The following is a 15,612-nucleotide window of genomic DNA, read 5'->3' on the forward strand; positions in this document are numbered from 1 at the left end:
AAGTTATTCTTGTAAAGAAGTCTCTCCCCCCCCCCCCCCCCCCCCTCTCTCTCTCGCTCTCTCTCTCTCTCTCTTTCTTTCTTTCGCAACCACATTAAATCATCTGGTATATAGAGATGATATATTAGAACAAAGCAATGGTGGTTGGCTTAGTTTAATCTTTTTCCTTTTTACCTTTTGACTATGGCTTTAAATTTGAGAGATTCTTGGGTTGTATTTATAAGCTGACTAACTACTAGGTTTCTTTGCTTGTGCTTGATTGATAGACTGAGAAAGGTTCCTCCTTTTTGACAATTGCTATTATCATCACTGAATAAAAAAACACTCACCAAAACCACTACATCAACATCTCTACCAACACTACTATTACAACTACTACTACAAATAGCACCACATCATCCCTACCACCACTACTACTACAACTACCACCACATCATCAACCCTACTACCACTACTACAACCACCATCATATCATCATCCCCACCACCACTACTACTACAAATAGCACCACATCATCCCTACCACCACCACCACTATTACAACCGTCATCCCTACCACCGCGGGTGGTTGGATGGGAGCATCACCCTTGAATCATATACCTATGATGTTCGCATGGGTGTACGATCCGATAGTGATGTCGTTTCTTCTTCTCTTTACTAGCCTATCCTGCTTCTTTGGTTTGTGATTGTATTTTTGACAGGGGATATTTTTTTTTGTAAATCTCCTGCCTGTTTGTTCTTGGTTATTTATAATTTAGCTTATGATATCTTTAGGTTATGATTTTGATTTACATTTGTACTATTTTTGTTAGATTGCTTGTTTTTTTGTTTCAGCGGTCTCTCATATAACCTCAATTGTGTTGGAAGAGACCTAAAGCAACAAACAAACAAACAAAAATCCCTACCACCACTACTCCTACAACTACTACCACTACTACAACCACCATCATATCATCATCCCTACCACCACTACTACTACAACCACCACCACATCATCCCTACCACCACTACTATTACAATCATCATCCCTACCACCACTACTACTACAACTACCACCACATCATCAACCATACTACCACTACTACAACCACCATCATATCATCATCCCTACCACCACTACTACTACAACCACCACCAAACCATCATCCCTACCACCACTACTACTACAACCACCACAACACCATCATCCCTACCACCACTACTACTACAACCACCACCAAACACCATCATCCCTACCACCACTACTACTACAACCACCACAACATCATCATCCCTACCACCACTACTACTACAACCACCACCACAACACCATCATCCCTACCACCACAACTACTATAACCACCACAACATAATCCCTACCACCACTACTACTACACCCACCACCAAACCATCATCCCTACCACCACTACTATTACAACCACCACAACATCATCCCTACCACCACTACTACTACAACCACCACCAAACCATCATCCCTACCACCACTACTATTACAACCACCACAACATCATCCCTACCACCACCACTACTACAACCACCACCAAACCATCATCCCTACCACCACTACTATTACAACCACCACAACATCATCCCTACCACCACTACTACTACAACTACCACCACATCATCATTCCTACCACAGCTACTACAACCACCACCACACAATCATCCATACTACTACTAGAATCACTACCACATCATCCCTACCACTGCTATTACTACAACCACCACCACATCATCATCCCTTCCACTGTTATTACTACAACCACCATCATCCCTGCTACAACCACCAAATGTTGTAATTACACTTTCAACTTTTGAAATTCCACCGAGTCGTGTTAGAAATTGCTGCGAGACAAATTTTGGATCGGATCTCAGTAAATTTTAGTGAAATTCAAATTTATAGGTTATGGTCGCATGGATGGGTCATGATCTTCACGATGAAAAATTTCCTCCTTTTTTGTGACCAGTCATTCTCACCCCTGATGTAGGACGAGTCATGACGCCTGTTAGGCGATATTGCAAAAAAAATTTTCCGACAAGGACAACTCTGTTGACTACCAGGTACTAGTTTAACACCTGAGTATGGTGAGAGAATGTGAGTAAAGAGCCTTTTCAGAGGACTCAACTATGAGTTGAGCGAGGCTCGAATCCAGGACCTTCCAATTTGAAAGCGAGTGTCATACCAAAAGACCACAGAGCCGCACATAATTAGGGTTTACTGGGTTTTTTAAAACTCTCCCTTACCAGCCATTTTCAGGATTTTCCCCAAAATTTCACACCCAACAAACAAAAAAATAAATTTCTATATTACTCAAACATAATAGCAGTAAGTTCTTGCCATACATAATTTCTTTAGCAAAACATGCTCTACAAAACACTGTTCATTTTCTTTAAATGTAATGAAGTACAAAAGAAATTTGCAGCTATGTGGTCTTGTGGTATGACACTCGTTTTCGGATCGGAAGGTCTTGAGTTCGAGCCTCGCTCTGCGCCTAGTTGAGTCCTTTGAAAAGGCTCTTTACTCACATTCTCTCACCGTACTCAGGTGTAAAATGAGTACCAAATCGTTAACAGCGTTGTCTCTGTCCGGAAAAAAGTGTAATATCACCTTACAGGCGTCATGTCTCGTTCTACATGTTACTTGTTGCTGTTGGTTGGGGACCCCTTGTAAACCGCTTTGAGCACATTTAGTGGATATTGCGCTTTATAAAAAAAGCTCCAAAAAACCCCAAAAAGCTCAATAAGAAAAAGGTTGGTTATATCGTAAGGACTGTGACGATTTTATTCCCTATAGTTGGTGTGGAGAGGGTTAAATCATGGATATTATTGGGTTTATAGAACCTCCCCTGCTTTCTCGCTGCTTGATTGATTGATGTGTTTTATTTTAGATGGTCAGTCTTGCATTGAAGACAGTTTGGCAATGGCGATCTGTTTGTTTTTTTTCAGAGCTCATAATATGTTTTATATCTGTCAGTAAAAATGACAATTATTTTCTTGTTTTGTTTTGTTTTTGTTTTTTTTAGATTGTTTTTCTTTTTTTCTTTTTTTTTTTTAAATTCTTTTTTCTCTTGGTGCAACACATTGTCAGTAGAAAGGGCAGTTAAGCTATCTGTTTATTTTTAAATTAAGAACTCAAATCTTCCTTTTTATAAACAAATCCAGTTTGTTCGATTTTTATTGTTCTTTTTTCTTTTCTTTTTTTTTTTTTTTTTGTGGGTTTGTGTTTTGTATTTGTTTATTTAATGTTTTTTGTTGTTTTTTACTCCTTTTTATTTGTTTTTGGGGTTTGTTTTTTTTTTGTTTTTTTGGCTTTCTTTTACTATGTCGTTTCATCACATTGCATCAACACTTAGTTCAACATTTTGAGTCTTAAAAGACAAGGGTTTTAACTCAATACTCAAAAGTCTAGGATTTTTTACCATCTACGTTCTAACTCAATACTCAAAAGTCTAGGGTTTTTTACCATCTACGTTCTTACTCAATATGCTATAAAAACAAGGGTTCTAGCCATCAACCTAGGTTCTAACTCTATGCTGTAAAAATAAGGGTTCTAGCCATCAACTTAGGTTCTAACTCTATGCTATAAAAACAAGGGTTCTAGTTCTAGAGAGGGATCTAGTAATGACTTTGAGTTTGAAACGAATATTTTTGTGTTCGTGGATAGCTCACACGGTAGAGCCACGCTCTCACCTGCCAGGCGGAGTTGTCGTACCAATAAGGTCGCAGGTTCAAACCCCACCACCGCCGCGAAAAATTTTTATTCTCTATTGTCTTCTGGCACTTTTCTATTCACTTCATATCTTGTTGTTATCAACATAAGTGCCTGCTCCACTCACTTTTCTGAATTAAAAATTCACCCCATACACCGGAGCATACTCAATGTCTCAATCGTTTCTATGTTATATGTTTGTGTTGAGAATATTGGCTATTAAGCTTAACTGCTGGTCAAAATTATTCGCGATGGTGGTGTACGAACGAATCGGCGGTCTCAAGAAGTGGGTGAGAGAGGGATCTAGTAATGACTTTGAGTTTGAAACGAATATTTTTGTGTTCGTGGATAGCTCACACGGTAGAGCCACGCTCTCACCTGCCAGGCGGAGTTGTCGTACCAATAAGGTCGCAGGTTCAAACCCCACCACCGCCGCGAAAAATTTTTATTCTCTATTGTCTTCTGGCACTTTTCTATTCACTTCATATCTTGTTGTTATCAAAAAAGTGCCTGCTCCATCACTTTTCTGAATTAAAATTCACCCCATACACGGAGCATACTCAATGTCTCATCGTTCTAGTTTATATGTTTGTGTTGAGAATAATTGGCTATAAGCTTAACTGCTGGTCATAAATTATCGCGATGGTGTGTACGAACGAATCGGCGGTCTCAAAAATGCGTGAGAGAGGGATCTAGTAATGACTTGAGTTTGAAACAATATTTTTGTGTTCGTGGATAGCTCAACTACGGTTAAGCCACGCTCTCACCTGCCCGGGAGTTGTCGTACCAATAAGGTCGCAGGTTCAAACCCACCAAACCGCGAAAAATTTTTATTCTCTATTGTCTTCTGGCACTTTTCTATTCACTTCATATCTTGTTGTTATCAACAAGTGCTGCTCCATCACTTTTCTGATTAAAATTCACCCATACACGAGCATACCAATGTCTCAATCGTTTCTATTTATAGTTTGTGTTGAGAATATTGGCTATTAAGCTTAACTGCTGTCAAAATTATTCGCGATGGTGGTGTACGAACGAATCGGCGGTCTCAAGAATGGTGAGAGAGGATCTAGTAATGACTTTGAGTTGAAACAATATTTTTGTGTTCGTGGATACCACAGGTTAGCCACCCTCACTCAGGCGGAGTTGTAGTACAATAAGGTCGCAGGTTCAAACCCCACCACCGCCGCGAAAAATTTTTATTCTCTATTGTCTTCTGGCACTTTTCTATTCACTTCATATCTTGTTGTTAAAAACAAGGGTTCTAGCCATTAACTTAGGTTCTAACTCTATGCTATAAAAACAAGGGTTCTAGCCATTAACTTCGGTTCTAACTCTATGCTATAAAAACAATGGTTCTAGCCATCAACTTAGGTTCTAATTCAATGCTATAAAAACAAGGGTTCTAGCCATCAACTTAGGTTCTAATTCAATGCTATAAAAACAAGGGTTCTCGCCATCAACTTAGGTTCTAACTCAATGCTATAAAAACAAGGGTTCTAGCCATCAACTTAGGTTCTAATTCAATGCTATAAAAACAAGGGTTCTAGCCATCAACTTAGGTTCTAATTCAATGCTATAAAAACAAGGTTCTAGCCATCAACTTAGGTTGTAACTCAATGCTATAAAAACAAGGGTTCTAGCCATCAACTTAGGTTCTAATTCAATGCTATAAAAACAAGGATTCTAGCCATCAACTTAGGTTCTAACTCAATGCTATAAAAACAAGGGTTCTAGCCATCAACTTAGGTTCTAACTCAATGCTATAAAAACAAGGATTCTAGCCATCAACTTAGGTTCTAACTCAATGCTATAAAAACAAGGGTTCTAGCCATCAACTTAGGTTCTAACTCAATGCTATAAAAACAAGGATTCTAGCCATCAACTTAGGTTCTAACTCAATGCTATAAAAACAAGGGTTCTAGCCATTAACTTCGGTTCTAATTCAATACTATAAAAACAATGGTTCTAGCCATCAACTTAGGTTCTAATTCAATGCTATAAAAACAAGGATTCTAGCCATCAACTTAGGTTCTAACTCAATGCTATAAAAACAAGGGTTCTAGCCATCAACTTAGGTTCTAATTCAATGCTATAAAAACAAGGGTTCTAGCCATCAACTTAGGTTCTAACTCAATGCTATAAAAACAAGGGTTCTAGCCATCAACTTAGGTTCTAATTCAATGCTATAAAAACAAGGATTCTAGCCATCAACTTAGGTTCTAACTCAATGCTATAAAAACAAGGGTTCTAGCCATCAACTTAGGTTCTAACTCAATGCTATAAAAACAAGGATTCTAGCCATCAACTTAGGTTCTAACTCAATGCTATAAAAACAAGGGTTCTAGCCATCAACTTAGGTTCTAACTCAATGCTATAAAAACAAGGATTCTAGCCATCAACTTAGGTTCTAACTCAATGCTATAAAAACAAGGGTTCTAGCCAATTAACTTCGGTTCTAATTCAATGCTATAAAAACAATGGTTCTAGCCATCAACTTAGGTTCTAATTCAATGCTATAAAAACAAGGATTCTAGCCATCAACTTAGGTTCTAACTCAATGCTATAAAAACAAGGGTTCTAGCCATCAACTTAGGTTCTAATTCAATGCTATAAAAACAAGGGTTCTAGCCATCAACTTAGGTTCTAATGCAATGCTATAAAAACAAGGGTTCTAGCCATCAACTTAGGTTCTAATTCAATGCTATAAAAACAAGGGTTCTAGCCATCAACTAGGTTCTAACTCAATGCTATAAAAACAAGGGTTCTAGCCATCAACTTAGGTTCTAACTCAATGCTATAAAAACAAGGTTCTAGCCATTAACTTAGGTTCTAACTCAATGCTATAAAAACAAGGGTTCTAGCCATCAACTTAGGTTCTAACTCAATGCTATAAAAACAAGGGTTCTAGCCATTAACTTAGGTTCTAACTCAATGCTATAAAAACAAGGATTCTAGCCATCAACTTAGGTTCTAACTCAATGCTATAAAAACAAGGGTTCTAGCCATCAACTTAGGTTCTAACTCAATGCTATAAACACAAGGGTTCTAGCCATCAACTTAGGTTCTAACTCAATGCTATAAAAACAAGGGTTCTAGCCATCAACTTAGGTTCTAACTCAATGCTATAAAAACAAGGATTCTAGCCATCAACTTAGGTTCTAACTCAATGCTATAAAAACAAGGATTCTAGCCATCAACTTAGGTTCTAACTCAATGCTATAAAAACAAGGGTTCTAGCCATCAACTTAGGTTCTAACTCAATGCTATAAAAACAAGGATTCTAGCCATCAACTTAGGTTCTAACTCAATGCTATAAAAACAAGGTTCTAGCCATCAACTTAGGTTCTAACTCAATGCTATAAAAACAAGGGTTCTAGCCATCAACTTAGGTTCTAACTCAATGCTATAAAAACAAGGGTTCTAGCCATCAACTTAGGTTCTAACTCAATGCTATAAAAACAAGGGTTCTAGCCATCAACTTAGGTTCTAACTCAATGCTATAAAAACAAGGTTCTAGCCATCAACTTAGGTTCTAACTCAATGCTATAAAAACAAGGATTCTAGCCATCAACTTAGGTTCTAACTCAATGCTATAAAAACAAGGATTCTAGCCATCAACTTAGGTTCTAACTCAATGCTATAAAAACAAGGATTCTAGCCATCAACTTAGGTTCTAACTCAATGCTATAAAAACAAGGATTCTAGCCATCAACTTAGGTTCTAACTCAATGCTATAAAAACAAGGGTTCTAGCCATCAACTTAGGTTCTAACTCAATGCTATAAAAACAAGGGTTCTAGCCATAGACCTTGGTTCTAACTCTATGCTATAAAAACAAGGGTTCTAGCCATAGACCTTGGTTCTAACTCACAATGATGATTGAATTTGTATAAATGGCAGCTCTAGACTTAGTTTTCTACCCCCCCCCCCCCCCTCCCAAATCATTTTGAAATAAGTATTGGTCGCATCAAGTCTCTCTACCTCTAGCTAGTGACTGTTGGGTGGGGATGGGTGAGGCATCATAGGGAGGGGGGGGGGAGAATTGGGAGTACCTCCCACTTCATGTCAGTGAAGTAGAATGAAGGTGTATGTGGGGATTGGGGGGGGGGGGTAGTTATATTTTGGAGTAGGTGAAGATGGTGTGTGTACTATTTATGCCCTTACATGGTAAAACAGATTTTTTTAAAGTAAATCAACCAATCTAAGTAAATCATAGTAACCAAAAAAAAAAAAAAAATGAATGTGACAGCTTCAACAACAACAGCATAACAAAATATTAAACACAGAACGTTTTGGGGTCAAAATTCTTCTTCAGTCCATATTTAAAAAAAAAAAACCAACCATTCCCCCTCTGTCTTACTTTTTCCTCACCTTTTTTTAAAATTGTAAATTAAAATCTTTTTACTTTCCAATTTTCTTCCTTTTTACTGGTCCTGATATGACCTTAATGTGTTGCAAGCACCGTAAAACCTTTTATAAAAACATCGTGAAAATCAGGACTTCAGAGGTTTGATCCCATGACCATCAATATTTGAATAATTAATTTAACTTTGCTGATTTTTAAAACGTGCATTTTTATCTTCTTTTTTTTTTTTGTTGATAATTTTATGTTGCTGCTGTTGTTATTATCACTGTTGTTGTTGTTGATGGTGATGATGATGATGATGATGATGATGATGACGACGACGACGATACTGGCATTGTTTTTTGTTGTTTACGTATGATGATGCTGTCGTTGTCAGTATTGTTGCAAGTTCTCAAGAGTAAATTTCCTTCTGTCTCTAACACCTAACTAGTACCTACATTTATTTTTATTTTGTTTGTTTGTTTGTTTGTTCCAGCTGTGTCAGGGTCTGGGTTTCATCTGCGGTATGTGTAAGGACAACAGAGTTATCTTCCCCTTCCAGCTGGACAAGGTCGTCAAATGTCCAGGTCAGTGCATGGATTACTGTGCTACTCTCAAAACAAAACAAAACAAAAAACATGTATTTTGAATTTTTGTTAGAAAACTTGGCCTTTATATTAAATTTATTTAAAATTTATTATATTTATGATATATTTATATTCATAGTTTATATCAATTAATTAAAATTTTGGCATTGTGTTTATATATCATAATATAATTCTAATCAGTTACCTATTTAGAACTAGATACTATACAATATGTATGCCAAATACCAGACCAATTCCCTGTTCTTGTGTGCGGGAATTCCTCTTTCGGCATTGAAATTCCTACGAATGGTGTCTGAAATTCCTGTTAGCCAAATTTAAAGTTGGCTTCTCTGAAATGACCCTCATCTGGGCAAAAACTCTCAAACCTGAGACTTCGCAAATCCCTCTGAGGGACTATATTATACTTTACATCAGATCTCAGCTACCCAATTTAAATTGCTGGTGGGTGGTTGAGGGAGATTGAATAAAACCCCGGATTTTCCCGATATTGAAAATGAAACTCTAAGAGAAAAGACAGACGTGCGGCTATGTGGTCTTGTGGGATGACACTCGCTTTTGGATCGGATGGTCCTGGGTTCGAGCCTCACTCGGCGCATAGTTGAGCCCTTGGAAAAGGCTCTTTACTCACATTCTCCCACCATACTCAGGTGTAAAATGAGTACCTGGCCGTTTACAGCGTTGTCTCTGTCCGAAAAAATTGTAATAACACCTAACAGGTGGCATGAACTGTCCTACATGTTAAGTGTTGCTGTTGACCAGGGACCCCTTGTAAAGCGCTTTGAGCATGTTTAGTGGATATTGCGCTATATAAAAGCTCATTTTATAAAATGTATCGAGCAAAGCTACGACCAAGGTTGCCAGTTTTCCTTATATTTTCGGAATTCAGTTTGTTTTAAACTCTCAGAGTATTATCCAATCGCCAGCTTAATAAACGGAAAAAAAAAAAGTGAGTAGCCACATGTGTTTTTTTTTTTACCGTGTGGCTACGTGCGTGGTCTAGTGGTTTGACACATGCCTTCCTAACCAGGGTTCGAGTCCTGCTCTGAATAGCACATCGTTGAATCCTCTGAAAAGACTCTCTACTCTCATTTTCTCACAGTACCTACTCAAGGTGTACTATGAATACCTGGCCATTATTATCTATCAACAATGACTCTTTCGGGGGAAAAAAAATATTGTAATTTCGCCCAACAGCCATGTGTCTTGTTCTACAAATATACTGGGGGGAAAAAATCTGAATTTGGCCAAATAAAACATGCAATGAACCACACCCCCCCCCCCACCCCTTTCTAAAAAAAAAAAGAATGAAAACTGTGGGCTGGGGTTCCCTTGTAAAAAGCTTGAGCACATTTAGTGAATATTGCGCTAAATCTCCAGTTGTAATTTTTTTGGGTTTTTTTTTTTTGGGGGGGGGGGTTTTATTTGCTTTTATTATTATTATTATTATTATTATTATTATTATTATTATTATTATTATTATTATTATTATTATTATTATTATTATTATTCTGAACATTTCATTTCTATCTTCTCTTCAACTTGGATATTCTCATTTCAGTGTGTCAGTGTTGTTATCACGAGGAATGTTTTGTCGCCGGCAAATGTCCAAAGTGTATCAGGATGGAGGCAAGGTGAGATAACCCTTCACGCAGGTTAAACTCTGTCCTTACCAGCAGCCATTTTCCCCCAAATCTTCTCACCCAACTAACACAAAAATATATATTTTATCACTCAAACACAATAGCAGTAAAGTTCTTGCCATACATTATTTCTTTAGCAAAACATGCTCTACAACACACTGTTCATTTACTTTAAATTTTGTGATGTACGAAAGAAATTTGAATAAGAAAAATGTTGGTTGTATCGTAACGTATGTGACGATTTTCCTATAGTTGGTAAGGAGAGGGGTAAAGTATGACTTAAAATAAAGGGAGCGGACGCCCTTATGAAATATTTCTCCGACGAGCATAAAAATGTATACAGAGAAGAAAAACTTTATAAATATGATCACGTTTTGACTTTTATACATTCTGATCACATGACATATGAAAAGTTCTCGCCAGCATGAAGAATAAATAGTACCGATTTTCTTTGTTTAGAACCACGATGCCCGCCTTTGCTGGGCGACGTGACATCAGGCTATTGAATCCAATGAGAGCGATCTATATTCAGGTTTTCGTCCAGCCCAGTCATCAATCACCTGATTTGTTGCTGTACAACGATTGGACATTTCTCAATGTATCTAAACACACTGTTTTGTTTATGAAAGTTGTAAACATACCCATGAGTCATGCTGAGTGAAATGACCAATTGTAACGTTGGATGTTTCTCAAATTGTGAACACTTTTCACTATGTGGGTCATTTTGAGCACATACCATTCCAATGTAACCAATGACCTCAAGCACATGGAAATGTAATATAGATCATCCCCATTACTTCTATAATCCACTGTCTTATTGTCTTTCTCCTTCCCAGACGTAAACAACAACAACAACCCTTGTCTCCCATGAGTCCGCAGAGCTCTCCAGAATGGCACGGTGCCGCTGCCGGCAGCAAATTGAAATACACTGACGATGGTGGTGGTACCAGCAGCAGCTGTGGTGATGGGGATGGGAATAATGTCAGTCACAACAACAACAACAACAGCAACAACACATCTGGAGATGGAAGTCATGTCAACGACACAGACACACCGGTCACGACACATGTCAAGGGTGATAGTAGTGATAACAACACGCCTCATGCTGGAGATGGGGAATAATGTTAATGATAATAATGTGTGTGTGTGTGTGTGTCACCGATGATGATTGTGCTACACACGACACACAAGATGGAAGAAAAGAGTGAGGGAGGTGTGGACACACCAGACCAGTGGCCTTTTGTTGATAATGAGTAGTCGACAAGTCTGACGGACACGCTCTTGTCATAAAATAATATAGAATCAGCCTGTTGTTATTTTACACATGATTTACAGACTTAAGTGTTAGCTGATACGTGACACACTTGTAAAGACAGACCTGTCACTAAGGTGTGTGTGTGGGGGGGGGTGTTTGTTAGTTTAGAGTCAAATTTCTTTCTTCTTTTTTTTTTTTTTTTTTGTCTTTTTTTTTTTTTGGTTATGTTTTTCTGAAAATTGAAATTTTCTGTTAAAAAAAAATAAGGAAAAATATAGATCTTATGATTGTTTTATGTGACCAGATGTGTAAAAAGGGTTTTACAAATATTTGCAAGTGTGTCATTAAAAAGTTATCAGGAGATGTTTACTATTTAAAAAAATTATTGAGAGTGTAAAAGCAGGTTTAAGAACACAGACGGTAATGATTATAATTGAAATACCCCAGAGCTATTGTTAAAGGGAAATAACTCTGAAATACTTTGATGTAATTGGCATTTTTTCGTAAAATGATTCTCGTTCCTAGAACACAACACGGGTTATATCCTGTTATATAGTATGGGATGAATGTGCTTGTTGTAAAAATGTGTCTTTATTGAAAAGAAAATGGGTGGTTTAGAGTTGGAAATATTTACAATTCATTGCAAGTTGTTTTTTGTGGAAGATTTGTAAGTTTGGGATTTTTGGAACAGAATGGAATTTGGAGTTTTTGTACAGAATCATATTTAATAGCAATTTACTCTTGATTTTGTTTTTTGTTTGTTTTTTTTTATTTGTTCTTCTCTCTTGTTTTTCTTCCTTGTAGCAAAAATTCTGATTTTAATTTTAAAAAATTTCTGCCTAAACTGATCTTTTGTTCGACTAAAATTTCTCAAAAAAAGAAAAAATTCTGAGAGGAAATGCTCTACACTCTGATTATTTGAAATCCAAATGTTTAACTAATATTCTTGGACTTATTTATTAACACCTTTGAATTTTAATTATTTTCTTTTTTTCTTCTTTCTTTTTTTTCTTTTTGTTTTAAAATGATTTGTGCCAAAAGTTTGATTTTCGGAGGATTTTTTTCTTTCTTCTTTTTCTTCTTTTTCTTTTTTAATTTTTGTCACCCATCAAAATCTGTTCTTACATTATATTTTCCATTGCCTTGATATTAATGTTACAGTAATTCATATATTTTCATTTTTCTTTCTTTATTTTTTTTTTAAACTGAAATATTTGATAACAAGGTGAAATTGAATGTAAGCTTCAATTTAATTACGAAAACAGACAAAATGGACGTTTCGTGTTTCCCCTTTACCAACAAACAGGATGAATGAAACACTACATTCATCCTGTTTGTTGATAAAGGGGAAACCCGAAACATCAATTTTGTCTTGTTTTTGTATATTAAATTGAAGCTTACATTCAATTTCACATTGTTATTTATTTCTTCGAGCAGCAACATTTACATTACTGAAATATTTCTTACCTTGAGGAAAACCGATTTGTCAAGATATTACTTTGCATTGCCATATCGTTACTTTATATCAAAACGGATTTGAGTTGTGCTGTACAAAAGCCATTCATTTACATTGTGTTTGTATTTTGTATTTTTTTTAAATAATTATTTGTGGATATCATCCGCCATCCACATCCACTCGTGTAAATAGATTGAAGGATGGATTTGTTACATTCATTATTATTATTTTTGTATATAAAAAAAAAATCAGAACAATACCAGTCTTTCAGAAATTCTATGCTGAATTTGTGATAGAGGTTGAGAATACGACGATATGAAAGAGTGAACAATGAAAGAGAGATAGAGAGAGAGAGAGAGACACAGAGAGATAGAGGGGGGGAGAGAGAGAGAGAGAGACACAGAGAGATAGAGGGGAAAAGAGAAGGATGAGAGACACTATATTATTTTTGAATAAAAGAGGGGGAAAGAATCAGAGAAAGACCAGTGTAGAAAGAGTGAGATGTGAAGAGGTTGAGAATACGACAAGAATAGAGGGGAAAAGACAGAGAGATAGAGGGGGAGAGAGAGAGAGAGAGACACAGAGAGATAGAGGGGGAGAGAGAGAGAAAGAGAGACAGAGAGAGAGAGATATAATCTAATCCACAACACAACCATATTTAAATCAATAATGTACAGATGTCCAAATTAATCCCCCCCAGAATCATATCCTATAAATCCCATGTACCCCAGATCCTTGCACTTTGACCTTTTACAAACCCATCAACACACCCAATGGCTGAGGATCAAAACACCTGTAGAAACCAAAAATCGAAAAAAAAACAAAAAAGTTTGTTTTTCTTTGATAAATTTGATATATCGAGGTGAAAGATGTGAAATTCCTTTTTGACTCAAATTCCTATTTTCAGTCGGCTTGATTCCTTTTTTGGAATGTGGACGGTTGGCAGGTCTGATGTTGTGTCAAAAGATAAAACTTTTACCCTTATTTTTTTTTTTTTACTTTTGATAATACAAAAATCCTGCACCAAATTATTTTTTTAACGATACGCTCAGTAATAATTTTCTTTATTTTGGCGCTCACTGGGTGGGGTTCCTGACCTCCCATATTGGGCAGGGAGGTACATGCTGCGTCTTCTATCCCCTTATATCTGTTTTTCAACATGCTTTCTGTCTTTGTCTTGGAATGAGATTACTTGGTTTTGTCCTAGCCCTGGCCGGAGTCCTGGCTGGGAGGGAAACAGTCAAATGCATAGTTATTGTTTTGAGAGATGATATTTTTTTTCCTTGTAAATCATCTCTCTGTTATGTATTATTATATTTGTTATTTTTTAATGTATAATGCAAGCATTTGAGTGTATTCCTCTTTGTTGGATTTTGTGCTTGTGTCCGGATGAGACTTATAGGTGATCTCAAACTAAGTACTTTGATAGTGTGCTCTTGGAATCTACATCTGATCCCTATTTGTTTCCCAGTTCCCCTTTGTCTTACTTTCTTGGGTGCTTTAATTGTAGTTCTAGAACTTTTTACTATCCCATTTTCTTCCTTTTTACTGGTGCTGATATAACCTAAATGTGTTGCAAGCGCCGTAAAACCCTTAAAAACAAACAAACAATATTTTGGCGCTAATGTAAAATTTAGAAATTATGGCTTACAGGACTTTTGATCTCAGCCATCAATTTTCAATAAGAAACCCCCCCCCCCCCCCCCCCCCCCCCCCCCAAAAAAAAATAAGGACATTTATATATCTCAATATCTACTAAACGTGCTCAAGGCACTTTACACAGGGTTCCTGACCCTGCAACACGTAACATGTAGGACGAACCTTGACACCTGTTAGGCAATATTACAATTTTTTTTTTCTAACAGAGACAAATTTTAATGGCCAGGTATTCATTTTACACCTGAGTACGGTAAGAGAATGTGAGTAAAGAGACTTTACCAAGGACTCAACTATGCGCCAAGCGAGGCTCGATCCGAGGACCTTCCAATCCGAAAGCGAGTGTCTTACCACAGCTACACTGGGGTTAAATTGTTTTTTGGGAGTTTTTTTTTATTATGGAGAATAAATATAAATTCTATCGTGAAAAAAAACTTAAAATATATTTTTGGCACCATTGGCTAACACCCTTCATAATACAGGTTTCGAGATAATGGATTACATTTGACAAAGTTAGAATCCTCTTAATCAAATGCACGTTACCATTGGGACGGGATGCTATTGATTCTATCACAAAGTTCTTTCGCATGTCAGGGTAAACCTGATGCTAAAAATAAATAAATAAATAATTTTTCTTTTTTTAAAGTTAAAATGTGAACTTTAATCACTATATATGACTATCATCTTCACTGAAAAGCAGAATAACAATGTATAACCTAAGATTTAAATTCTTGGCTTTAAAATCATTTTTAATGATCTAACTCACCTTGTAATTTTGATATATTTTTTCTTCCAATAATACATGGAAACTTAACAAAAGACTCTTTGGGTGAGATTTCTGACCTCCCATTGCGGGCAAGGGGGTACATACTGCGTCTTCTATCCCCCGTTCTCTGTTTTCCAACTTGCTTTCTTTGTCTTGGAATGAGATTACTTGGT

The 15,612-nt window shown here is 36.7% G+C and overlaps 2 protein-coding genes across 6 annotated transcripts in view; one reads left to right on the forward strand and one right to left on the reverse strand.

Moving 5' to 3' along the window:
* The window catches only part of LOC144955844 (uncharacterized), a 136,511-nt gene extending 124,677 nt beyond the window's left edge, over positions 1-11,834 (forward strand). For 3 of the 5 annotated variants that reach the window (XM_078886049.1, XM_078886045.1, XM_078886046.1), the window contains 3 exons: positions 8,555-8,645; positions 10,225-10,297; positions 11,143-11,569. In XM_078886049.1, the coding sequence (XP_078742175.1) occupies positions 8,555-8,645; positions 10,225-10,297; positions 11,143-11,428 (450 nt within the window). In that variant the 3' untranslated portion in view covers positions 11,429-11,569. Of the gene's footprint in view, positions 1-8,554; positions 8,646-10,224; positions 10,298-11,142; positions 11,570-11,695 lie in introns of those variants that run through there. The other 2 variants (XM_078886048.1, XM_078886044.1) reach the window with 1 other exon arrangement.
* Positions 1-15,612, reverse strand: part of LOC144955846 (uncharacterized) — a 340,128-nt gene that overhangs the window by 257,780 nt on the left and 66,736 nt on the right. The gene's annotated exons all lie outside the window — the stretch shown is intronic.

Source organism: Berghia stephanieae, chromosome 10 (genome assembly GCF_034508935.2).
Source record: "Berghia stephanieae isolate SIO BIC M18660-M18661 chromosome 10, UCSD_Bste_1.3, whole genome shotgun sequence".
Taxonomy (NCBI): domain Eukaryota; kingdom Metazoa; phylum Mollusca; class Gastropoda; order Nudibranchia; family Aeolidiidae; genus Berghia; species Berghia stephanieae.